The following is a 27419-nucleotide window of genomic DNA, read 5'->3' on the forward strand; positions in this document are numbered from 1 at the left end:
CGGTAGGTAAACACAAATTTTGACAACAATACTTATGAAATAACGTGTATGTTGAGTATTCCTACTCCGCAAACTGCAAATGTGGAATTATTGGTGAAAACATTCATTACGATATGTCTACAGTTGTTCAGTTTTGGATGCGATTGAGTATAATGGCTGCCAACATCATGAAAACCTACAGAATTTCTAAATGTTATGTGCGCTATGTCATTTTAATGTAACATCATGATTTCTAACACCCTTTCACTATAATACTATATAGATTTGGATCATTGAAATACAGCAAAAATCTGCAAACTATAAAATTTATATACTTTGCCATTCATTTTACTTTTTGACTCTCACTGCAACATAAATATGAAGTGAAAAATTCATTAGAAAAGTCTTCAGTTGCTCATTTATGCATTGAAATTTGATTTAAAATTGCTGTTTTCCAAACTCATTGCGCAGATACATTGAATCGCAGCAGATTCCTGCGAACTTTGAAATTTCTGTGGATAAATATATGTGCTAAGTATCACCTCCTATCTTTGAATATGGTAATATCTAATGGAACTTGATTCAGCAAGTTTTAAAGTGTTTCTTTTCAAATAGTATTGAAGGTTGTATTACTGAGGTATGGAGCGAATACCTTCAAACTTTGATATTTTCGTGTCGCAGCATGTGTGCTAATCATTTTAATTTTTTACTCCAACCGTAACATGTAATTTCAAAAATTTATCACAAAAGTTTTTAGCTTTACTATTTAACTTAATTATCCTTTTTCTAAATTCCATGCTAAATTTCTGAATTTCTAAATTTATGTCTAAATTATCCTGAAATGAAAATGTTTTCCTCCACAACCAATGCAGGTACCTTAAACGTCTTTGATTTCCATTGCTCTGTTGAATTAAGTACGCTCAGTTTTTTTTGCTTCTTTGAGTTCTGCCATAATAAATGTTTCCGGGTGCCTTTTTTCTGCAACTATCAACCTGTAGATAATTGGATCTCAGCGATCACTTGCAAACTTTGGAAATATATTTCATGGGGGGCATGTTTTGGATGACATGAAAATGTCTAGATTCAGAATGCACAAACGACATTTAAAAATGGCCAATTCTGTTGTATTTGTTGTGTCTCGAATTTGATCTATCTTTCCTCTGTTCCTTTCTTTTTTCTAACGTTATAAGCCGAAAATCATATCTCAGCCCGCAACAAGCATTGCTACAAGCTCTTGAGTTTCCAATGGACAAAACATATTAGAAGACAAGGAGAAAAATCACCGAAGTCCAAGAACAAACCTCTATCGACATATTTCCAGTACAATTTTGACGAAATTTAGGTCTTTTTTCGTGGAAATCAACGTTATAAGCCGAAAATCATATCACGACCTACAACCTGCTTTCGACCGTGCTCTTTAGTTCTTAATTTACAAAACATATTAGAGTACGAAGAAGAAAATTGCCAAAGTCCAAGGACAGACCTGTGACGAAATATTTTCAGTACAATTTGGACGAAAAATAGGTCTTTTTTCGTAGAAACCAACGTTATAAGCCGAAAATCATATCTCGTCCTCCAACCCACTTTTCACAGTGCTCTTTGGTTCCTAATTGACAAAACATATTAGGGTACAAGGAAAAAAAGCACCAAAGTCCAAGAACAGACCTGTGACGAAATATTTCCAGTAAAATTTTGACGCAAAATAGGTCCTTTTTCGTGGAAACCAGCGTTATAAGCCGAAAATCATAAATAATCCATAGAAATTCAAACTAAAATCCTATAGTCCACTGAACATAGATAAGGAACTTTTGAGAAAAAACACGTGATATCAAACCATAAACTTCCCTAGGAAAAAAAAGGTTGGGACAAGTACATTGATGGCCCTCGTTTGCTGATAATTCCATCCATAAAAAAAAATTTTAAAAAATACAGAACAATTCGAACAAAGTTTCACAAATCTTGAAAAAACATTATCTTTAAAAAAAAAACTATTCTGTATCTATTTTTTTAAGTGGCAAACGTATCAAATAACAAGCAAAAAATAAAAAACCGAAAAATCGCGCTCGAAATCATTTTAGAAACCGATGCCTCATTCTTCTTAGTTGATATTCGAACAGCTAAATCAATTTAATAAAATTCCATCTAATTTACGTGCAGCATTAAAATTTATGATATCAATCGAAGGACAATTAATTTCTAATCAATTGAAAAAAGTTACCATTTGAGTTACGTGCAGCACTAAAATTGATGATATCAATCGAAGGACAAGTAATTTATGAGTAACTCCAAATTTTGACATTATTAAATTGATCTAAGAAGCTTTTAAATCCAAAAAAATCACATGCAAGGTAGTCATTTCTTACTCTATGGAGGCAGAGGCTTATAAGAAAATCGATTCTTTTCAGACTTTCAGGAGCTGCTGATATTATTCACAATATACAACGTGGATGGATTGATACAAATTTAAATTGATTGTTTAAATATGAGTTAAAAGTACCTCACCGGTCCATCACTTTCCATTTAAATTGTTTATTCAAATAAAAATCTGGGCTTTTTTAGAACTGATGGAGCACAGATATTCATGCAGAGGGAATTTAGAGAGTTATCTTCAAGTAATTTTCCCTTAATTGCACTAATTTAATAAGAATGGAAACGAATTGTCCTGTTACATACAAGGGATGTTATTGTGCACCGATAAATAAAAAACATTTTGCATATTAAATATGATCAAAGTTCCAAAATAAGTCCCCAGTTTGTATTGGAATGACGGCAATTTTTACTTCTCACTTCTTCCAGCGAACGAACTTCATTCGGTATAACTAACCTATACTATGATTAAGAACATAAAACTAATAATAAATCACATTTCAATAAATTTTCAACCGGATTCTGCCGTACAATTTCGTTTTTTTATGATTGATTGTTATTTCAATAAATAGTGTTGGGCCGGACAAGTACTTTTAACGCATATTTAAACATAATTTGTATCAATCCAATCGACGTTGTATATTGTGAATAATATCAGCAGCTACTGAAAGTCTGAAAAGAATCGATTTTCTTATAAGCCTCTGCCTCCATAGAGTAAGAAATGACTACCTTGCATGTGATTTTTTTGGATTTAAAAGCTTCTTAGATCAATTTAATAATGTCAAAATTTGGAGTTACTCATAAATTACTTGTCCTTCGATTAATATCATAAATTTTAGTGCTGCACGTAACTCAAATGGTAACTTTTTTCAATTGATTAGAAATTAATTGTCTTTCGATTGATATCATAAATTTTAATGCTGCACGTAAATTAGATGGATTTTTTTTAAATTGATTTAGCTGTTCGAATATCAAATACGAAGAATGAGGCATCGGTTTCTAAAATGATTTCAAGCGCGATTTTTCGGTTTTTTATTTTTTACTTGTTATTTGATACTTTTGACACTTAAAAAAATAGATACAGAAAAGTTTTTTTTTAAAGATAGTGTTTTTTCAAGATTTGTGAAATTTTGTTCGAATGGTTCTGTATTTTTTTAAAGTTTTTTTTATGGATTTACTTTATTCAGAGTTAATATAGTCTCGGCGAGAGCCTCGGGCCAGCAGACGACAGGGCTGTCAATGTATATGTCCCGAGACTCTACTGAGTCTCTTGATAAAAAAATTAAATAATACGAATAACATTGAATAATAAATAATGAAATAAAAAAATATAAAATTCTGGTCGACGCCGCTGGATTTTTCGAGGATGTCTAGGGCGATAGCTCATGGGTTTTGGTGGACTAGGTTTAGGTACATTCTATCGCGATTTTCAATTTCTAGGTAGACGACCCCATAGTTTTTTATGTCCAGATATATTCCTGCATGGCTTTCGTCGTCTAGGTATGTTTTTTCATGGTTTTCGAGGTCTGGGTCGACGGCTCCTTAGTTTTCCATGTGCAGGTATGTTTCTCCATGGTTTTTATGGTTTCGGATAATTCCTCCATGGATTTCGATATCTAGGTATATTCCTTCATGGTTTCTGATGTGCGAGTGTATTTCTCCATAGTTTTTCATGTCCACGTGTATTTCTCCATAGTTATCTATGTCTATGTATATTCCTCCATGGTTTTCGCGATCGAGGTTGACCGCTCCACAGGATTCGATGTCCAGGTATGTTTCTCCATGGTTTTCGTGGTCTCGGATAATTCCTCTATGGGTTTCGATGTCTAGGTATATTCCTCTATGGTTTCTGATGTGCAGGTGTATTTCTCCATAGTTTTTAATGTCCAGGTGTATTTCCCCATAGTTCTTGATGTCTAAGTTATATTTCTCCATGGTTTTCGTGTTCTAACTAAGTATGTCTCTTCATGGTTTTCGCGGTCGAGGTCGACGGTTCCACAGTTTTCGATGTCTAGGTATGTTTCTCCATGATTTTCGTGGTCTAGGATAATTTCTCCATGGGTTTTGATGTCTAGGTATATTCCTTCATGGTTTTCAATGTCTAGACGTGTTCCTTCATGATTTTCGTGGTCCAGGTATATTCCTCCATGGTTTTCGATGTATGGATATATTTCTCCATGGTTTTCGTGGTCTAGGTACGTTTCTTCATGGTTTTCAATGTCTAGGCATGTTCCTTCATAGTTTTCGTCATCCACGTATATTCCTCCATGGTTGTCTCGGTGTAGGTAGATTCCTCCATGGTTTTTGTGGTCTGGGTATGTTTCTTCATGGTTTTCGCAGTCGAGGTCGACGGCTCCACAGTTTTCGATGTCCAGGTATGTTTCTCTCGGGTTTTCGTGGTCTAGAATAATTCCTCCATGGGTTTCGATGTCTAGGTATATTCCTCCATATTTTTCAATGTCTAGGCATGTTTCTTCATGGTTTTCGTGGTCTAGAATAATTCCTGCATGGGTTTTGATGTCTAGGTATATTCCTTCATGGTTTTCGATGTCTGGATATGTTCCTACATGGTTTTCGTGGTCCAGGTATATTCCTCCATGGTTTTCGTCGTCCAGGTATATTCCTCCATGGTTTTCAATGTCTAGGCATGTTTCATCATGGTTTTCGTGGTCTAGCTAGATTCCTCCATGGTTTTCGATGTCTACGTGGACAGCTCCATACTTTCCATTTGCTGGGTATACTTCTCCTTGGCTTTCGTCGTCTAAGTATGTTTCGACATAGTTTTCTATGTCCAGGTGTATTATTCCATGATTTTTAATGTCTAGATATGTCCCTCCATGGTTTTCGTTTTTTTTCATGGTTTTCGTGGGCGAGGTCGACGGCTCCATAGTTATCGATGTCTGGGTATGTTTCTCCATGGTTTTCGTGGTCTAAGTTGATGGTTCCATAGTTTTCGATGGCTAGGTCTGAGTTTACATAGTTTTTGTTCTCTAGGTATATTTCTTCATCATTTCCGTGATCTAGGTCGATGACTCCATTCTTTTCGATGTCTAGGTATGTGTCTACATATTTTTCAATGTCTAGGTATATTCCTCCATGGTTTCGGATGTCCAGGTATATTTCTTCATAGTTTTCACTATCCCGGTCGATAGCTCCATAGTTTCCGATGTTGAGGTGAATTTGTCCATGGTTCCCGATATGAAAGTTAACGGCTCCATAGTTTCCGATAGTGTGGTGAGTTTTTCTAAGGTTTTCGATATCTAGGTCGTCGGCTCTATAGTTTTCGATGTCTAGGTGGATGCCTTCGTATTTTTCAATATATATTCGACAATTTTATATTTCCCGATATTTAGATAAACGGTTTACGATATATTTCCTCATAGTTATCGATATCTAGATCTGCGATTTAATAGTTTACATTGACGAGGCAGGTTCAGACGTTAGAAAAGACCATGAAAAAATATCACTGGACACCAATACCCATAAAGCTGTGGTCTTAGACATTGAATACCATGGAAACATCTCCTTGGACATTGCAAACCATTGACAGTATCCATGTCAACATGGAATCCATGAATGAGAAGAAGATAGTTTCAAAAATCATTATTCCAAGTAAACAAGTGGAGCTTTTCAAAAAATGGAATAGAAAATGAAAATATCATCCCATTGCATAGGACTTTCTCAATCTTTCAATGGAAAATTCGATTTGCTGAATGGATAATCAAAATCGTCACCATTATTGCTTGTAAAAGGTTTCAACTCACATGAACATAACCGCACAGTTTTCGTCCGTCTACATAGAAAAATTGGCTGTGTCGAGTGCTTTTGCCACATAGAGAAAAGCACTCAACTTGAAACAAATCGTTTTAAAAATTTTCGTCGAAGACGAGGAATGTATTTTTTTTCTTAAGTAAATATTGTCACGCCTCTAAAAAATAAGCTAAATCAGAAAAAAAAATAATTGACAAAGTAAAAAAAGAACGCCAATTATTAAAAGGTCGCGACCGTAGTTTCCAATAATTTTCTATATTTCCATTATCAATAAAAAACTTCAAAATAAATACGATTCCTGTATAGTTGTCACGCCTCGCAAAAAGAAGTGAAATCAGTAAATATTAAAACTTCAAAAAGTAAATAGGCACGCGAAGTATTAAAAGGTCGTGACCGTCGTTTTAAATGATTTTCTATATTCGCATTGTCAATAAATAAATTTTAAAAAATGATTAACTGTGAAAAAATATGAGATCTATTGTAACATATACAGTGAATGAATTACGTTTCCTGTAGGAATTCTGAATTTTGGAAATAAAAAAAAATGAGATCATTTTCTAACGTAGCCAAGTACAGTGAATGAATTAAGGTTCTTGTGGAATTCATTCGTGTACACTTTTAGCCCTAATCCCTCACTTATTCAGAAAAATTTTCCAGCAAACGTCACAGAGCAACAAAGGTTTCTCGAATGATTCTGCAATTATTAAGAGATTATCATCTGTTTTTATGCTAGCTTGGATTATAAACTTGAAACAGTTTACGCGTACAAGTGCATACATTGTATCTATACGATGTACTGCACAAATTCATTTTCAACATTACACACAAGCTTGGCGTGCATGGTTTTCAATCGGAAGCTCGGCGAAGGAATGCCTCATCCGTCCATATATTTGAAGAAAACTCGATGAGCCTCTCATGTAATTCTTTTTTAATTTGCCATCCCTTTTCCATCCAACTATTTTATTGAGTAGTTCGACGTGAGATCCCGCGCTGTGTACACAAAGTAAAATATCTATTCTTGACTAGTTCGACTGATAAATTCATTACTCCAAATGTTTCGTATTCAACGCGTTTTCTTTTCTCAAATCAATGTTTACACAGCTTACTTCTTTGTTCATCCAAGAAGACGAAGAGTCGGATGATGAAGAGCAGGAGCATCAACAAAAACAGACCTTCCGAAACGAGATGACGTACACCAACAAAATAAAAATAAAACCTCCAACATTTGATGGGTCAAGCAATAAACGGCCAATAAAATTCATTAAAGAATTCCGGCATTATTGCGAGGTGACGAACCCGACGTTCACCGAAATGAAATACCTGCTCAGCCAATCACTTGAGAAAGCCGCCAAGGAATGGTGGGAACTGGTCGAAGACCAAGTTAACAGTTTCGACGACGTCGAAAAACGATGTACAAATCGATTTTGGAGTCACGACGTGCAGAGAAAAGTACGTAAAGACCTGGAATTCGGGAAATATCCTGAAAATCCAGGCAAATTAACAAAAGTCGAGTATGCAACTCGGAAGTTTGGAGCGGCGCGAGATTTGATTCCACCTCTCAGCGATCCTGACATTGTTGCATCGCTTTCGCAGCACTTTACCGAGGAGATTAGAGCCACTATCATAAGTCGTGGGTTCGAAACCCTCGAGCAATTGATCGAGTTCTTGGAGAAACTCGACCAAAGTGGACCGGTTAACACGGGAACAGAGGAAGGAAAACCTCAAAATCAAAAACCAAACAATGACAGAAATGAGCAGCGTCCATTCAAAATGCCTCCGCAAAATAACTGGAATAACCAAGGTGGTTACCAGAATAACAATAACCGTGGAAATCAAAACTGGCAAAACAACCGCCAGAATTGGAATCAAAACAACGAAGGCTACCAAAATAATCGGGGATACCAGAACAACGGTTGGAATCAGCAACAAAATAGGGGCTACAATCCCAACTATAATCCACGGCCAAATAACGTGAATTACAATCGGAGTCAGCAAAATGGAAACAACCGCCCAAATTACAGTCCTCAGGCGAACCAGAACCAAAATCGGGGACCACCGCAAAACAACGGGGGACATCAGCCAACTCCGAATAATAACGCGCAGCAACCACCGATACAAACGATTGAGATAGAACCTCAACCATCGACTTCGAAAGCGGGAAACGCGTAGACGTTGTACCCGCGATAAATACAAATAAACAAGAAAACAAAAATGATATAAAATCGCGAGGTACAACGGAAAACAAACATAAAATTAAAAACTACCCGCACGACGCATTAAAAATGGACCTCACAAGCGAAAATCAAATTCCGATTAATACAATTTTTACGGACACGCGAGAATATTTGATGGGAAAGGAGATCAACGGTGAAGCAGTCCCGATTATTGAATGTCCGGAAATGTATGCGAAAATTGAAGGCATTCCGGTGACAGCTCTCGTTGACTCGGGATCGAAAGTGACTACGATTTCGGAGGAGTTTTATCTTGAAAATAGAGAAATTTTGAAAAATTGCCCACTTTTGCCTGTGACGGGAATCACGGTAAAAGGTGCCATTAAGGGAAAAATGACAAAAGTTAAACATCAAATTATGGCTGTAACTGAGATTGGCAAAACAAAAACATTTATCAAATTTTTGATTATTCCTGGCTTAATAAGGGATGTATTGTTAGGAGTAGATTCACTCCAACCTTTGAGAAGTTTAATTGATCTGGGAGAAATGTCTCTCCAGGTGAAGTATTATGATGTAATTGAAATGACACCCACCGTGGGGTCATTTGAAAAAGAAAAGAAAGAAAAATTGTTGAGAGGAGAAATTAAAGAGGATGTTGAAACAGTTTTGATTGGAGAAAGAGAGAGTAAAATTGTGAAAGATTTTGAAAAAGAAGTTAATGTGTTGGAAGAAAATAATGAAGTTGTAGTTGAGATGGGGGAAAATGAAGTTAATGTTTTGGGAGGAATTAAAAAAGTAGAAGTTGTTGAAGAAGTTATTGATGAAAATAATGTTATTGATGAAGAAGTTGAAAATGAAGAAGTAGAAGTAGAAGAATTTGAAGAAGTTGATGAAGTTACTAAGGAGGGAGAAGTCAATGGAGAAAATGTTGTTAATGAAGAAGAAAATGTTGAAAGTGAAGTTAAAGTAATGGAAGAAAATATTATTGAAGATGAAGTTATTGAAAAAGCAAAAGAAGTAGAAAGGAATGGTATTAAAAGGGGGGCAATCAAAACTGTTCAAATCAAAGAAAAAATTGAAGATTTAGAGAGTGAATCAAATCGAGAAATTCAAAATAGAGAGAAAATTATTAAGCCAATGCCAAAATTTAAAAAAATTGAAATTATTAGTGAGAAAAATGTTCAGCCAATTCAAAATTTGATTTTTAATGACAAAAATGATGATGATCAAATTACAATCGAAGAAATTAATGAAATCGTAGATCAAACCGGACTCCCGGAAAACCAAAAAGAAATTCACAAACAGGTGCTTTGGAATAGACGGAGCGTTTTTCGCAAAGACACTGGTAGAATTTCTGTTTATGAGCATCAATTAAATATTACATCGGAAAAACCGATAGTAGCTCATGCGTACGAGGTACCATTAATGCATCGTGAAAAAGTCGACGAAGAAATCGAAAAATTACTGAATTATGGCATTATTCAGAGATCCAGTAGTCCATGGATCAATCCGATCATCCCAGTTATAAAAAAAGACGGTTCAGTTAGATTATGTCTTGACGCCCGAAAATTGAATCAAGTTATGGAGGACGACCACGAGTCTGTTCCTAATATCGAAGAAGTCTTTCAAAAATGTCACTCTGCGAAAGTAATGACAACCCTTGATTTGACAAACAGTTTTTGGCAAATACCATTACATCCAGATTCTATGAAGTTTATAGCTTTTCGATATCGTGGTAAAGTTTACGAGTTTACAGTAACTCCATTCGGTTTAAAAACAAGCACTGCTGCTTTATTAAGGGGTTTAGATATTGTTCTTCATGGTCTCGGTGACCACGTGATAAATTTCGTTGACGATTTATTATGCATTTCAACTAGTTTCGAACAGCACATGCACCATTTAGATGAATTGCTTGAAAGATTAGAGAGTCATGGGATGACAATTAAATTAAAGAAAGCCAAATTTTTCAGAAAGGAAGTAGAGTTTTTGGGGCATATTTTGACAACTGAGGGGATCAAACCTCAACCCGAGAAAATTCAAGCCATTCATGATTTTCCAGCTCCACGAAATTTGAAACAATTAAGGGGTTATCTGGGTCTGATAAACTATGACACCAAATTTACGAGAAATCATGCCGAGGAAACAATTCCTCTATTAAAATTGTTGAAAAAAGAAACTAAATGGCATTGGGGTGAAAACGAAAAAATTGCTTTCCAGAGAGTTAAAGATTTGTTCGTGAATGACGTTTTACTAAAACATCCAGAGCCGAAAAAAGAATACATTTTACAGACAGACGCAAGTAATTATGCTTAGGCGGGCACTCTAGCTCAGTACGATAAAAATAATGATTTAGGGGTGATAATGTTCGCGAGTAGAACTCTTAAGGGGCCGGAGTTAGCTTACACCACTACAGAAAAAGAATTACTTGCAATCGTTTGGTCTTTGAAAAAGTTAAGAACGTATTTATTGGGAGCTAAAATTCGAGTCATAACCGATCATCAAGCTATAACTTTCTTGAAAAATAGTCAATTGCGGAGTGAAAGATTAACGAGATGGATCTTAGCTATCCAGGATTACAACATCAAATTTGAATATTGCCCTGGAGCTAGAAACGTTGTTGCAGACGTTTTGAGTCGTTTAAATCCACCTGATACGGGGGGCAGAAAAGGTAGAGAATTAATAATTAATACAATGCTAGCTACAAAACCTTCACGAGAATTAGAATCCATGATCAAAAACATTGCAGATTGGCAAACGAGAGATAACAAAATTCGGGAAATTAAAGAAAGGGTCGAAAATGAAGAAAACGATAAATTTCAAATCAATAATAACATTTTATTAAAATCAATCAATCAAAATTCCAACAAAGTCGTAATTCCAAAAGAGATTTTCCAGCGCTTAGTATCTGAAACACATCAAATGTACGGTCATATTGGGGCTAAAAAAGTTTGGAATATAATTAGTGAAGATTTTACTTACCCAAGAATGTACCATTCAGTCAGACAAATTCTCTCTTTTTGTGATTCGTGTCAACGGAATAAGGTTCCGAATCAGCATTCGTATGCCGCACAGCAAAATATCATTCCAGAAGGACCTGGAGATATTGTGTCAATCGATTTTTTCGGTCCTTTGCCAGCCTCTCAAGGCGGAATGAAACACATTCTCGTAACTATCGATGCCTTTTCGAAATTCGTAGTTTTGTATCCTTTAAAAGCGGCAACTGCTCCAGCGACAATAAACAAAATTTTTAATCATTACTGTGACGTGACATTTTTGCCCCGCCACTCGTACGAATCGTGTCGACCAGTGGACCGGGTTTACGGCCCATTTTGACGCCGTTCGACTCGTCGGGTGTTGGTCGGAACGAGACTCATCATCACGTAATTATCAAGAGACTCGGTAGAGTCTCGGGACAAGTACATTGACAGCCCTGTCGTCTGCTGGCCTGAGGCTCTCGCCGAGACTATCTTTTCTCTGAATAAAACGATTCGCAGTGGTGGGGGTAAAACTGGCATGTCATTTTCTAGAATTGCGGAGCTCAAGAGATGTTTTGTTAAGCGAAAATTAGTTTGGAGACTAAATTTCAAAATCTCTTTCGAATGAGCCCGAAACCAACACGATCAGTAGCGTAATTGCTGAGAAAAAACTTTGCACAGGCTCAAGATTATGCAAAAGTTACTAACACATTTAGAAATTTGACATGTCTGTATATAATACCATCAAATGCCTCATGTCCCTCGGTCTAACTTCGCGGCGGTGTCGCGGACTGACGTCACATGCCGAGAGCTCGAAAGTCACCAGCCGAAATTTCACGTCATGTTGACGTTTGGGGTTAATGATGTTATGAAGTGCGTGCGGGATAACTAAAAATAATTTTCGTCATCTAACGAAGTGCATATTACTATTTATTTCGTTAAATTTTGTGATATACTAAACCAGTATCAAAGCGGTTGCGTAAATGTAGTCTGTGATATGTGTGCGAAAATGTAAAAAATGCGCGATGCATATGTCAACGAAAACTTTTCAAGATGTCATTATTTTGTTTGACTGGAAATAAGCGTTAACCAAAATAATCTTTCAATTAAATCAGAGTGCGAGAAATATTGTCCAGTGTAAATATATCGTCAGTAGGCTAGGTTATATATATGAAGGCGTCAGATTATATATATGAATATGTTCGGGCAATGTCGGGTTCGAGGACTTTTTTTCGTACAAAGTGGTTGTTTCGAGGACAAATGGTGCTTTTGAGGACGGTCGTCGTAAAAATTATCGATGTAATGTATCTTTCGAGGACCGACGTCAAAACAATCTTTCATAGAGTTTCTCCATGTATATGAAGAGGTTTCTATGAGGACTTTCCATGACTGAAATAGAAACGCAGGTTTATCAGGAAACTTTTCTCTTAAGCGTTGCAAATAACTTTTCCGTTAATAATCATTTATTCTGCCTGGATCGACGAATATTGAAAATCATTTACCCAGCTATTATTGCGAACCGGAAAGATCTGAGAATTACGTGACACGACAACTTGGAATGACCCAGAGGTCCTCGAAATAACCAGATTACAAAATATGTTCTTTCAGGTGGTATTTTTGAGGACACGAAAGATAAAGCAGCAAATTATATGAATCAGCTACAAAAGGCTTCTTAATCTTCATCTCTTTGCTTGAACAGATATGAAAAAAGGTCTTGGAAGAAAGCCATGTACCAATTAGATATCTAAAAATTTTTAATTCATAATGAAATTGTCAAGACAAGTGATGACCACTCAGAGCAATTCTAAGGCACTTTGAAGAAGTTGGAATAAGTTCTATAGATAGTGCTGCGACTGCAGAGATGTGTCAAACAGTAAAGGATCATCTCTCCGAATGAATCGTAGACATTGAATTTATGTTTAGGTCTCGAAAAATGTATCAGGAAGGAAAGCAGAAGTGGTGCTTGATCCACAGAGATTAATCAAAAAATGACATTCAAGAATGCGGTGCACTGATAAGAAAATATATGTGTGAATTCGTGCTCCACGTCACTCCGCTAATTAAAACTAGATCAATTTGTAATTCTTTCATATTGTGTTGACAAAAACCCTATGAACAAAATCCACACTCAAGAACGATAGCTAATGACAGTCGAATCGTACACTGCCGAAACAACTTTTTTTTCTACTCGTCACGAATAAAGCCCCCACCACTCCCAGTAACACATTCGGAAATCTCGATTTTTCCGATGGATGCGAATATATGGAAGTAATTGAATAATTGAGCGCAGCTCTCTACCGAGATGATTCAGCGATGGACCGACACGGATATCTAGAACTGACGCGTCTTCAAAAATACCAATATATTGTTTGTTTCCTTCTGTTGGATCTTTTGAGGACTTGAAGTTTTCAACAGCAATATGACAAGTGTATTTCAGTGATCACTGCTTTTTAATGTATTCGACATCGATGTTTCTATTCATGACAAGAGACTACAGCACAAGTCCATTCATAATTGGGCATAATAAGGATGTAGAATTGGCACAATTACATTCAATTTTTTGCCTGCGAAGCACAGTAACTTATATCCCAGCATGACGCAGAATGAATGTCTTACTTTGATCTAGAATTGGAGGAGTTCAAAAAAAAACTGAAATCTCTATTGCGGAGTGGACCAATTTCATGTTATCAATATCTTATGAAATTCAAGAATCTGAAATGCTGGCATCGCTTCTTGTGAATATGAGAATATTGTCAATCAATTGAACAGAAATTGGAATCTTTTTTCTATCGATTATTACATACAAAAAAGAAATTGGCAATTCGTCCTTATAACATTTCTTCATACTTTCTTGACAAACTAAATTTTGGACCCACCGATGAGGACTTACATATCTAGTTAAAGACAAGAATTTAGGTCCCAGTGATAATTCCGCTGACTGTTTTGATCTAGAATGTTTGAGCATCTAAGGCAACTTATTTAAGGCCTTTTTTGCTGATTTTTTTACTCATATTATGACAGCGGAGGCACCTCAAAATTGATCACCTGCTCTGAAATGGTCCTGATTGAATTATAAGTGGAAAGCACTATCGCACGATGAACTCGTTGTGGGGGAGAGACCTCTTTGGAGCAAACAGATATTGGTGGACGTTTCAAGATTCTAGATAGGCGAATATGCATAAAAGACAGAACGCAGTTTTCGCGGAAAACAGTTTATTGAAAAATTCATCAGACATTCATATATATATATCTTAAGGCCTCAAAAAGACCATGTCAGTGTTGTTTTCTTCGTTTAATCGGTTCTTTCGCGGACCTTTGGTTTTGAAATACGAATTTCGGCTGTAATGAATACTTGCTCATTGAAAACTCATGTGATGATTTCTGAGCAATCTTTTGAAAAAACATGAAATAAACTGCTTTATATAGGAAGAAAAAGAGCTGTCCTTCAATCGATATATCCATCACATTCGATCACTTTTTGTCATAACCTTATTTCGTCACTCCAATACTGAACACTGCAAATTCTCAAATATCTGAATAACCCGACGTGATGAATGCACTTCCTGTCTCCGCTATCTTCCTTTGATGCACTCGTCTATGATTTCTTGATGATGTCCCATCAATGGGGAACGACGTGGATCTCAAACACTCGAAGCACAAAATCCACACTCAAGTCTGACAGCTAATATGAAAGTCGAATCGTATACTACCGAAAAAAACTTTTTCTTCTACTCGTTACGAAAAAAACCCCCGCCGTCAGTAATAACATCAATAATCTCGATTTTTCCGATGGATGCGAATGTATGGAAGTAATTGAATAATTGAGCGCAGCTCTCTACCGAGATGATTCAGCGATGGACCGACACGTATATCTAGAACTGACCCGTCTTCAAAAATACCAATATATTGTTTGTTTCCTTCTGTTGGTTCTTTTGGGGACTTGAAGTTTTCAGCAGCAATATGACAAGTGTATTTCAGCGATCACTGCTTTATAATGTATTCGACATCGAAGTTTCTATTCGTGGCAAGAGACTACAGCACAAGTCCATTCATAATTAGGAAAAATAAGGATGTGGAATTGGCACAATGACATTCAATTTTTTGCCTGCGAAGCACAGTAACTTATATCCCAGCATGACGCAGAATGAATGTCTCACTTTGATCTAGAATTGGAGGAGTTCAAAAAAATCTGAAATCTTTATTGCGGAGTGGACCAATTTCATGTTATCAATATCTTATGAAATTCAAGAATCTGAAATGCTGGCATCGCTTCTTTTGAATATGAGAATATTGTCAATCAATTGAACAGAAATTGGAATCTTTTTTCTATCAGTTATTACATACAAAAAAGAAATTGGCAATTCGTCCTTATAACATTTCTTCATACTTTCTTGACAAATTTAATTTTGGACCCACCGATGAGGACTTCCATATCTAGTCAATGACAAGAATTTAGGTCCCAGTGATAATTCCGCTGACTGTTTTGATCTAGAATGTTTGAGCATGTCCGGCAACTTATTTTAGGCCTTTTTTGTTGATTTTTTTACTCATATTATGACAGCGGAGGCACCTCAAAATTGATCACCGGCTCTGAAATGGTCCTGATTGAATTATAAGTGGAAAGCACTATCGCACGATGAACTCGTTGTGGGGGAGAGACCTCTTTGGAGCAAACAGATATTGGTGGACGTTTCAAGATTCTAGATAGGCGAATATGCATAAAAGACAGAACGCAGTTTTCGCGGAAAACAGTTTATTGAAAAATTCATCAGACATTCATATATATATATCTTAAGGCCTCAAAAAGACCATGTCAGTGTTGTTTTCTTCGTTTAATCGGTTCTTTCGCGGACCTTTGGTTTTGAAATACGAATTTCGGCTGTAATGAATACTTGCTCATTGAAAACTCATGTAATGATTTCTGAGCAATCTTTTGAAAAAACATGAAATAAACTGCTTTATATAGGAAGAAAAAGAGCTGTCCTTCAATCGATATATCCATCACATTCGATCACTTTTTGTCATAACCTTATTTCGTCACTCCAATACTGAACACTGCAAATTCTCAAATATCTGAATAACCCGACGTGATGAATGCACTTCCTGTCTCCGCTATCTTCCTTTGATGCACTCGTCTATGATTTCTTGATGATGTCCCATCAATGGGGAACGACGTGGATCTCAAACACTCGAAGCACAAAATCCACACTCAAGTCTGACAGCTAATATGAAAGTCGAATCGTATACTACCGAAAAAAACTTTTTCTTCTACTCGTTACGAAAAAAACCCCCGCCGTCAGTAATAACATCAATAATCTCGATTTTTCCGATGGATGCGAATGTATGGAAGTAATTGAATAATTGAGCGCAGCTCTCTACCGAGATGATTCAGCGATGGACCGACACGTATATCTAGAACTGACCCGTCTTCAAAAATACCAATATATTGTTTGTTTCCTTCTGTTGGTTCTTTTGGGGACTTGAAGTTTTCAGCAGCAATATGACAAGTGTATTTCAGCGATCACTGCTTTATAATGTATTCGACATCGAAGTTTCTATTCGTGGCAAGAGACTACAGCACAAGTCCATTCATAATTAGGAAAAATAAGGATGTGGAATTGGCACAATGACATTCAATTTTTTGCCTGCGAAGCACAGTAACTTATATCCCAGCATGACGCAGAATGAATGTCTCACTTTGATCTAGAATCGGAGGAGTTCAAAAAAATCTGAAATCTTTATTGCGGAGTGGACCAATTTCATGTTATCAATATCTTATGAAATTCAAGAATCTGAAATGCTGGCATCGCTTCTTTTGAATATGAGAATATTGTCAATCAATTGAACAGAAATTGGAATCTTTTTTCTATCAGTTATTACATACAAAAAAGAAATTGGCAATTCGTCCTTATAACATTTCTTCATACTTTCTTGACAAACTAAATTTTGGACCCACCGATGAGGACTTACATATCTAGTCAATAACAAGAATTTAGGTCCCAGTGATAATTCCGCTGACTGTTTTGATCTAGAATGTTTGAGCATGTCCGGCAACTTATTTTAGGCCTTTTTTGCTGATTTTTTTACTCATATTATGACAGCGGAGGCACCTCAAAATTGATCACCTGCTCTGAAATGGTCCTGATTGAATTATAAGTGGAAAGCACTATCGCACGATGAACTCGTTGTGGGGGAGAGACCTCTTTGGAGCAAACAGATATTGGTGGACGTTTCAAGATTCTAGATAGGCGAATATGCATAAAAGACAGAACACAGTTTTCGCGGAAAACAGTTTATTGAAAAATTCATCAGACATTCATATATATATATCTTAAGGCCTCAAAAAGACCATGTCAGTGTTGTTTTCTTCGTTTAATCGGTTCTTTCGCGGACCTTTGGTTTTGAAATACGAATTTCGGCTGTAATGAATACTTGCTCATTGAAAACTCATGTGATGATTTCTGAGCAATCTTTTGAAAAAACATGAAATAAACTGCTTTATATAGGAAGAAAAAGAGCTGTCCTTCAATCGATATATCCATCACATTCGATCACTTTTTGTCATAACCTTATTTCGTCACTCCAATACTGAACACTGCAAATTCCCAAATATCTGAATAACCCGACGTGATGAATGCACTTCCTGTCTCCGCTATCTTCCTTTGATGCACTCGTCTATGATTTCTGGATGATGTCCGATCAATGGGGAACGACGTGGATCTCAAACACTCGAAGCACAAAATCCACACTCAAGTCTGACAGCTAATATGAAAGTCGAATCGTATACTACCGAAAAAAACTTTTTCTTCTACTCGTTACGAAAAAAACCCCCGCCGTCAGTAATAACATCAATAATCTCGATTTTTCCGATGGATGCGAATGTATGGAAGTAATTGAATAATTGAGCGCAGCTCTCTACCGAGATGATTCAGCGATGGACCGACACGTATATCTAGAACTGACCCGTCTTCAAAAATACCAATATATTGTTTGTTTCCTTCTGTTGGTTCTTTTGGGGACTTGAAGTTTTCAGCAGCAATATGACAAGTGTATTTCAGCGATCACTGCTTTATAATGTATTCGACATCGAAGTTTCTATTCGTGGCAAGAGACTACAGCACAAGTCCATTCATAATTAGGAAAAATAAGGATGTGGAATTGGCACAATGACATTCAATTTTTTGCCTGCGAAGCACAGTAACTTATATCCCAGCATGACGCAGAATGAATGTCTCACTTTGATCTAGAATTGGAGGAGTTCAAAAAAATCTGAAATCTTTATTGCGGAGTGGACCAATTTCATGTTATCAATATCTTATGAAATTCAAGAATCTGAAATGCTGGCATCGCTTCTTTTGAATATGAGAATATTGTCAATCAATTGAACAGAAATTGGAATCTTTTTTCTATCAGTTATTACATACAAAAAAGAAATTGGCAATTCGTCCTTATAACATTTCTTCATACTTTCTTGACAAATTTAATTTTGGACCCACCGATGAGGACTTCCATATCTAGTCAATGACAAGAATTTAGGTCCCAGTGATAATTCCGCTGACTGTTTTGATCTAGAATGTTTGAGCATGTCCGGCAACTTATTTTAGGCCTTTTTTGTTGATTTTTTTACTCATATTATGACAGCGGAGGCACCTCAAAATTGATCACCGGCTCTGAAATGGTCCTGATTGAATTATAAGTGGAAAGCACTATCGCACGATGAACTCGTTGTGGGGGAGAGACCTCTTTGGAGCAAACAGATATTGGTGGACGTTTCAAGATTCTAGATAGGCGAATATGCATAAAAGACAGAACGCAGTTTTCGCGGAAAACAGTTTATTGAAAAATTCATCAGACATTCATATATATATATCTTAAGGCCTCAAAAAGACCATGTCAGTGTTGTTTTCTTCGTTTAATCGGTTCTTTCGCGGACCTTTGGTTTTGAAATACGAATTTCGGCTGTAATGAATACTTGCTCATTGAAAACTCATGTAATGATTTCTGAGCAATCTTTTGAAAAAACATGAAATAAACTGCTTTATATAGGAAGAAAAAGAGCTGTCCTTCAATCGATATATCCATCACATTCGATCACTTTTTGTCATAACCTTATTTCGTCACTCCAATACTGAACACTGCAAATTCTCAAATATCTGAATAACCCGACGTGATGAATGCACTTCCTGTCTCCGCTATCTTCCTTTGATGCACTCGTCTATGATTTCTTGATGATGTCCCATCAATGGGGAACGACGTGGATCTCAAACACTCGAAGCACAAAATCCACACTCAAGTCTGACAGCTAATATGAAAGTCGAATCGTATACTACCGAAAAAAACTTTTTCTTCTACTCGTTACGAAAAAAACCCCCGCCGTCAGTAATAACATCAATAATCTCGATTTTTCCGATGGATGCGAATGTATGGAAGTAATTGAATAATTGAGCGCAGCTCTCTACCGAGATGATTCAGCGATGGACCGACACGTATATCTAGAACTGACCCGTCTTCAAAAATACCAATATATTGTTTGTTTCCTTCTGTTGGTTCTTTTGGGGACTTGAAGTTTTCAGCAGCAATATGACAAGTGTATTTCAGCGATCACTGCTTTATAATGTATTCGACATCGAAGTTTCTATTCGTGGCAAGAGACTACAGCACAAGTCCATTCATAATTAGGAAAAATAAGGATGTGGAATTGGCACAATGACATTCAATTTTTTGCCTGCGAAGCACAGTAACTTATATCCCAGCATGACGCAGAATGAATGTCTCACTTTGATCTAGAATCGGAGGAGTTCAAAAAAATCTGAAATCTTTATTGCGGAGTGGACCAATTTCATGTTATCAATATCTTATGAAATTCAAGAATCTGAAATGCTGGCATCGCTTCTTTTGAATATGAGAATATTGTCAATCAATTGAACAGAAATTGGAATCTTTTTTCTATCAGTTATTACATACAAAAAAGAAATTGGCAATTCGTCCTTATAACATTTCTTCATACTTTCTTGACAAACTAAATTTTGGACCCACCGATGAGGACTTACATATCTAGTCAATAACAAGAATTTAGGTCCCAGTGATAATTCCGCTGACTGTTTTGATCTAGAATGTTTGAGCATGTCCGGCAACTTATTTTAGGCCTTTTTTGCTGATTTTTTTACTCATATTATGACAGCGGAGGCACCTCAAAATTGATCACCTGCTCTGAAATGGTCCTGATTGAATTATAAGTGGAAAGCACTATCGCACGATGAACTCGTTGTGGGGGAGAGACCTCTTTGGAGCAAACAGATATTGGTGGACGTTTCAAGATTCTAGATAGGCGAATATGCATAAAAGACAGAACACAGTTTTCGCGGAAAACAGTTTATTGAAAAATTCATCAGACATTCATATATATATATCTTAAGGCCTCAAAAAGACCATGTCAGTGTTGTTTTCTTCGTTTAATCGGTTCTTTCGCGGACCTTTGGTTTTGAAATACGAATTTCGGCTGTAATGAATACTTGCTCATTGAAAACTCATGTGATGATTTCTGAGCAATCTTTTGAAAAAACATGAAATAAACTGCTTTATATAGGAAGAAAAAGAGCTGTCCTTCAATCGATATATCCATCACATTCGATCACTTTTTGTCATAACCTTATTTCGTCACTCCAATACTGAACACTGCAAATTCCCAAATATCTGAATAACCCGACGTGATGAATGCACTTCCTGTCTCCGCTATCTTCCTTTGATGCACTCGTCTATGATTTCTGGATGATGTCCGATCAATGGGGAACGACGTGGATCTCAAACTCTCGAAGCACAAATTTCATACTCAAGTCTGACAGCTAATATGAAAGTCGAATCGTATACTACCGAAAAAAACTTATTCTTCTACTGGTTACGAAAAAAACCCTCGCCGTCAGTAATAACTTTAATAATCTCGATTTTTCCGATGCATGCAATTGTATAGAAGTACTTGAATAATTAAGCGCCGCTCTCTACCCAAATGATTCAGTGATGCACTGACACGGATATCTAGAAGAACTGACGCGTCTTCAAAAATACCAATATATTGTTTGTTTCTTTCTTTTGGTTCTTTTGAGGACTTTATGTTTTGAACAGCAATATGACAAGTGTATTTCAGCGATCACTGCTTTTCAATGTATTCATCATGTACGTTTCTATTCATGGCAAAAGACTGCAACACGAGTCCATTTATCATTTGGAATATTAAGAAGTTCCATTATGCTCATTATGTAAAGTATAGAATACATAAAATTTCCAAAATGTTTACTAGAATCACATGCAGATAAAGAACCCATGTCATACATTGTGAGATTTTTATTCGCTTTCCAGTACATACGCAACTTAAGAATTGTATCCGTGATATAACGATAGTACAGTCTATAAAATAGGAATGAAACACTTCGTTCTGCAATATATCTTTATAAAAAAATCTTTCGTTTGGATTTTTCTTATATCCAAGTTCTCAGTCATATATTTTGATATAAGTATAGTTATATCAACAGCGGTAATGAAACTAAAAAACGTTAAAAAGTGAAAATAGAAATAAACATAAAAAAAACACCGTACCGCTGGCACGTTCATTATCATCTTTCATACTGATATGACTCCGCAGCTGCTATCTAGTTGACATTTTTGTACTTTGTATGTACTCTCATATAGGAATGAATTCTCTGTAATTTTTTGAGTAGCTTCATAGTTTTTTTTAACGTTGTTTCTACCCGCATTAGGGTTTTATTCAGGAGTCAATATTCTTCCCCGTTATAATGAATATGTGCTTTCTGTCATTTAGAATTCATTCAGCTCGTCGGCTTTTTTGTCTTTTTTGTCAATTCAACTGTTATACAGCAGACAATAAACGAAAAACAGTTATTTTATATTAATCTAATCTCTTCTAACTTTTTACCTTGGCACAGAAGTTTATACGTAACTTAAAAATAAAGGAAATTTTATAAAAAAAATAGTTATTTCTGATCTATCAGTTTATGACAACAAATTATTTTTGCTTATCCTATGACTTCACTAGTATCACAAATGTCAGTCTTCAGTAATCTGTCTGTGATTTATGTACTACTTCAGTTCTGTAAGTCTAGATCACTATTTACCACGAGTATTCTTTGCTCATAGTCAATTTTTAATCAACTCAGCAAATGAAAATCATAAAGTTTTTTTTTGGTTCTCACTTATCATTCATAAAATTCTTTTCTAAACAAAATAGTAAGAAATAACTTTATCTTCTTTTGAACTATCATTTCAATACTTTCATCCATATATATTCTTCGAAACAGAAATAAGGACTGCGATTTTTACTTTATATGCTTCCAGTCCCGGACTATATCAAATAGAAATATCATTTCACGTTTTCAAAATCTCGAATCCTATCTTTGTAATCGCAATGTATATAAAATAATAAAAATAATGGAAAGTATAGCACCGAAACTCAACTGCTGACGTTATTTCTTCGATCTCGATATTGTTTTAACGTTTTGATGTTGCTCTATTCTGATTGTTAACCCATGCTTTCACTTGTGCTGGTGTTCGATGTCCAAGAATATCTGAATATTGTTTTTGTAATTCTTTTATTTCTGTGAATGAGGGTAAACGCTTTTCCTTCAAATATTTTGAAAAAGCTTTGGTCACGATAGATTTTTCTCGTTGTGTCCAAGGACGTTTTGTTCCTTTTTCTAAAAATAAATAAAACCTTATTATTATCCATTCATTCGTATTATTCACTCAACTGAAAAAATCAGTAATACGTACGAATATTTTGGTTAGCATTCTTCGGCTTATTATTTCGTTCGATGTACTCATTTTCATTTATCTCTACATTTGTGTCCGATATTTCTGGAGATTCGATGTCGTTTAGTATTGATGAGTGTCTTGATGAAGAGGGGTCAGTACTGCGCTCTATACCGTGTGCTGCTTGACTTTGAGTCGGATTATTGTCGGTCAAAGCTTGATCATCGCCAGAATCTTCGTCATCAGATTCATCATTGAGAACTTCTTCTAATAGACGCGATATTCCTATAATCTCTCGTTCCACGATCGGCTGCCGATAAATGTCTCGGTGAATTCTTTCTGAATGACCCATAAAGTTTGCCAGATCTGAAATTTCGTTATCGTTCAGGTTCAATCGATGACACTTGGTCGCAATGTTCTTCCGAAGTTTCGTGCCTCGAAGTGTATCAGGGAACGCAGCCCCGCAGCGGCCGGAGTGCTTACGCATGGCATCGCAGGCATCGATAGTCATTGTTTTTTTCGGATTACGACTTCGAAGCCCGAATAAAAATTTATTATTGCTCGGAACTCCAGCGGTTTCACGATATTTCAATATGAGATCTATGCCTTTCACCAATTGCGGGTACAATAATACACGTACTTGACGTCCTTTTTTACCGCGAATCGATATAAGCGTGTACCGATCAGCGGCAGCTTTGGCTTGCGGTGACAAATTCTGATACAATTCTTTGTCGGTTCGATCATCGAGTTTTAGAGGATTCCGATAATCATCTACGCTTATGTTGCTTATTTCACCTGTACGTCGTCGACTAAATACCACCATTCCAACCGCTAACAATTCACAGAGTTTGAACCATTCTTTATATGAGAATTTTGTTTCTAATTTCTCATACGTAATTTTTGTTTCCGAGCCAATGTATTGCATGAAAGTTCGAATATCTCCCTCTGATGGAAGTATAATTTTTCGCTGCCGCTGGTTTTTTCTTTGGTTTTCAAGGGCCACATTGTTTATATCAATGTGAAAGTCGACTTTGAAAATTTTTAGAAATTGTTCGACTCTTCGTTCTTTCTCGGATTCATCTGATTTTACGTATTCATTGACTAGGATGGCTCCAATCTGTTTTATGTATGTACCCAAATTCATCCCCAAACTCGGTGCTCCGAATTCACCTTCGGATTCGTTGTAACGAGCGACGATTCGAACAGCCTTTACCACATCGTCGTATACTTTTGGGTCGTATAGAGATGCGCAATCCGTTATGTCTGGATTGACAACTTTGGCCGTGAGGACCAGGTTACCCATCCTTCGTAATCTGGAGCGAATCATTGCGTGTTGGTAGTGTGGAGTATATTTCGCACATAACTTGTTTCCCCAAATGATGAGGAGACGATCGTATCTAATGAGACGTACAACGTCATCTTCTCGAAGTGGGGGAAAAACTTCGAGTCTTAATTTTTCACTTGCTTCTTTATGTAGACGACCTTCTATGGCCTTGCCAAGGACTAAAATCGACCGCTGATTTTTGATGCCATCCTTGCGACATTTGGCATAATGATGTCGAATATTCCGCATTGAGTGCGATTTCAAACAGCTTACGCAAGTTTTGTAATCTTTTGCAGTCCTTTTGTACTTTGGGTTTGGTCGGCGACAAACCATGAGTTCACCAGTATTGAATTTCGGATTAGTGTTGAAATTAAAAGTTCCATTGTTTCTCAGCGCATCTATCACTTCTCTGCGCTCTTTTGAACCTAGAATAAGGAATGGGTTGTATGCAAAAATCTATAGTTATGAAATATTGACATCATTTATGTATAAAAAACAAATTCAAACCTCTCTTTAGCATGGAAAACTTTTTCACGTCATTCTCTTTGATGTGGACTGTCTCAAGATGCCGTGGGAGTTTGCTATAAAGTTTATGGCAATACATGCAAAAGTATTTTTTCTCACTTTTTTTTTGAGCTGATGTTTGCACGGATAAATTTGTGTCATCCACCGATCCTGTTGCCGCTCTGCCGGAAATGTTTAACACTCCGGAATCCTTTTCTCGTGAGTGAATACAATTGTTTGTCGGAACATTTTTTTCGCGTCCAGCGCTAGTATTACTGTTATTCGTTGCATTTAGAAATTCATCTGAAGAGCTTGAAGCCTCGGTCGGAATGTAATCCTCATCGGTAACGCTATCGTCGTGACTTTGTTCTGTGGCATCGTTGGTCATTGTCGGAGAAAGTCGAGGCAACGAAACACTTTCACTTGTTCCTCTCTCAGGAAACGGTGATAAAATAACATTTCGACGACGATTCGATCTCCGTAATCTTTCATCAACCATAGTTCCTTCACACTCAATACTCTCTTCTTCAATAATCTGTTCATCTTCGCCAACATTTTCGAGATTTTTTTCGCTTTGTAAATAGTCATCATTGTTTAAAAGTATCTGATCGAGCACTGGGTTCATCTGGAAATATTATTAAGAAAAATGGATATTAGCAAAGTCATTAATTCTTATCAATTGTATAACAATAGTCACTTACAGTGTACTGAACTTCTGCGGGTAACCATTCCTCATCATTTCCGTCCGATGACGAAATTACATTTTCGGCGTTAGTCTGCTCTTTTGAAAAAGTAGCATTATCGATATTATCATTGTCAAGTGACTGTGAAGAATATGTCATCGATTGCTCTAAAATATTTTTATTTTGTGTGCCGACTTGAGCCGTATCGATTTCTGTACTAAATTCGGCTGTTTCTGCAGGATCGAAGCAGTATATCGAACCATGTTGTCCATCAAAATCAAGTGTGTTGAGTGATTGTATATATGACTCTCGCAGAACACGTTGTGGAAAACTTTCGTTTAACGTTGATAATTCAGAATTATCGGGAATATCATCTGTGTGAATAGGTTCTGAGGAATCCTCTGCTAGTTCTTTTGACATGCAATTTGATTCCATGTTAGTTTGAACCATATTTAGTTCTGTGTTGAGTTCAGCCGTCTTTGCAGGATCAGAAACGTTTATCAAAGAATGCTGTGCATCAAAAGCAGGTGTATCGAGTGAACATTCATCGAATTCTTGCAAAATATGTTGTGAAGAGCTTTCGTTTAACGTTGGTGATTCCGAGTTGTGGGCAATATCATCTGTGTGAATAGGTTCAAGGGAATCCTCTACTAATTCTTTTGAAATACGTTTTGATTCCATGTCAGTTTGAAGCATATTTGGTTCTGTGTTGAGTTCAGCTGTCTTTGCAGGATCGGAGACGTTTATCAAAGAATGCTGTGCATCAAAAGCAGGTGTATCGAGTGAACATTCATCGAATTCTTGCAAAATACGTTGTGAAGAGCTTTCGTTTAACGTTGGTGATTCCGAGTTGTGGGCAATATCATCTGTGTGCATAGGTTCAAGGGAATCCTCTACTAATTCTTTTGAAATACGTTTTGATTCCATGTCAGTTTGAACCATATTTGGTTCTGTGTTGAGTCCAGCCGTCTTTGCAGGATCGGAGATGTTTATCAAAGAATGCCGTGCATCAATATCAGGTGTATCGAGTGAACATGTTTCAACATCTTGCAAAATACTTCGTGGATGGCTTTTGCTTAAACTGGATAATTCCAAAATATTACCATTATTATCTCTATAAAGTGATTTTGGAGATTGTGAGGAACATTCCGCTGTTTGTTGTAAGTTATATCCAAGCAGTGTAATGGTGGGAGCCATATTATTTATCTCTGTGTTGAGGTAAACAGTTGCTGCTGAATCAGATAATGTTGCTGAATTTCGTTGTTTATTAAAATTTTGTGTATCCAGTTCACATGGCTTAGAAGATCTCGGCAGACTATGAACCAACGAGTCAGAAGAATGTATTTCAACAGTAGACACATTTTGCACTGTTTCAGTAGTATCCTCTGACATTAAGGTTACCATGGCTCCAATATTTTCACATTGACTCGTATTAATGGAATCTCCTCTTAGATGTTGTATATAAGCCGCTGAGTTCAGTTCATTATTTTTTTCGTCAACAACGAATTCGACGACATTCTCAGAAATTGTGTTGTCAGTTGAAGCTATTTCTTCGGGTTTATTGGACTCGGATAATCCATCGAGTGTTTCAGGAGTACTCGAAGATGATGTAGTATTTCTGACTGTTGGTAGAATGCTTATCTGAGGTATACCATAATTTAAATTTTTGCAGATTTCACTCAAAATTGCTACATTTTCTGCAACAGATGGAATATGGAGAGTAATGAAAAATATTTCTTACAGTACTATTGAAGGTTTTATCCTGAAAAAAAATAGCATTGCGTCAACCTACAATACAAATTTCAAAATTTCATTTATATTTGACAAGGAGATCTATAGGCTGAGTATACGTACACTTCTTTTCAAATTTTCTGTATAAAATCGA

General features: G+C 36.4%; 2 protein-coding genes across 3 annotated transcripts in view; one reads left to right on the top strand and one right to left on the bottom strand.

Moving 5' to 3' along the window:
• LOC122406467 (SET and MYND domain-containing protein 4-like) overlaps positions 1-27419 on the top strand; it is a 1392500-nt gene that overhangs the window by 788447 nt on the left and 576634 nt on the right. The window lies entirely within an intron of this gene.
• LOC122406466 (uncharacterized) lies at positions 22625-27333 on the bottom strand. The gene is made up of 4 exons (XM_043411932.1): positions 25553-27333; positions 24855-25476; positions 23045-24772; positions 22625-22968 (listed from the first exon to the last, which is right to left on the bottom strand). Exons 1-4 carry the CDS (start codon positions 26936-26938, stop codon positions 22763-22765), a joined length of 3942 nt encoding a protein of 1313 aa, XP_043267867.1. The 5' UTR covers positions 26939-27333; the 3' UTR covers positions 22625-22762.

The sequence above is a fragment of the Venturia canescens genome, chromosome 2 (assembly GCF_019457755.1).
Source record: "Venturia canescens isolate UGA chromosome 2, ASM1945775v1, whole genome shotgun sequence".
In the NCBI taxonomy this organism is placed as follows: Eukaryota; Metazoa; Arthropoda; class Insecta; order Hymenoptera; family Ichneumonidae; genus Venturia; species Venturia canescens.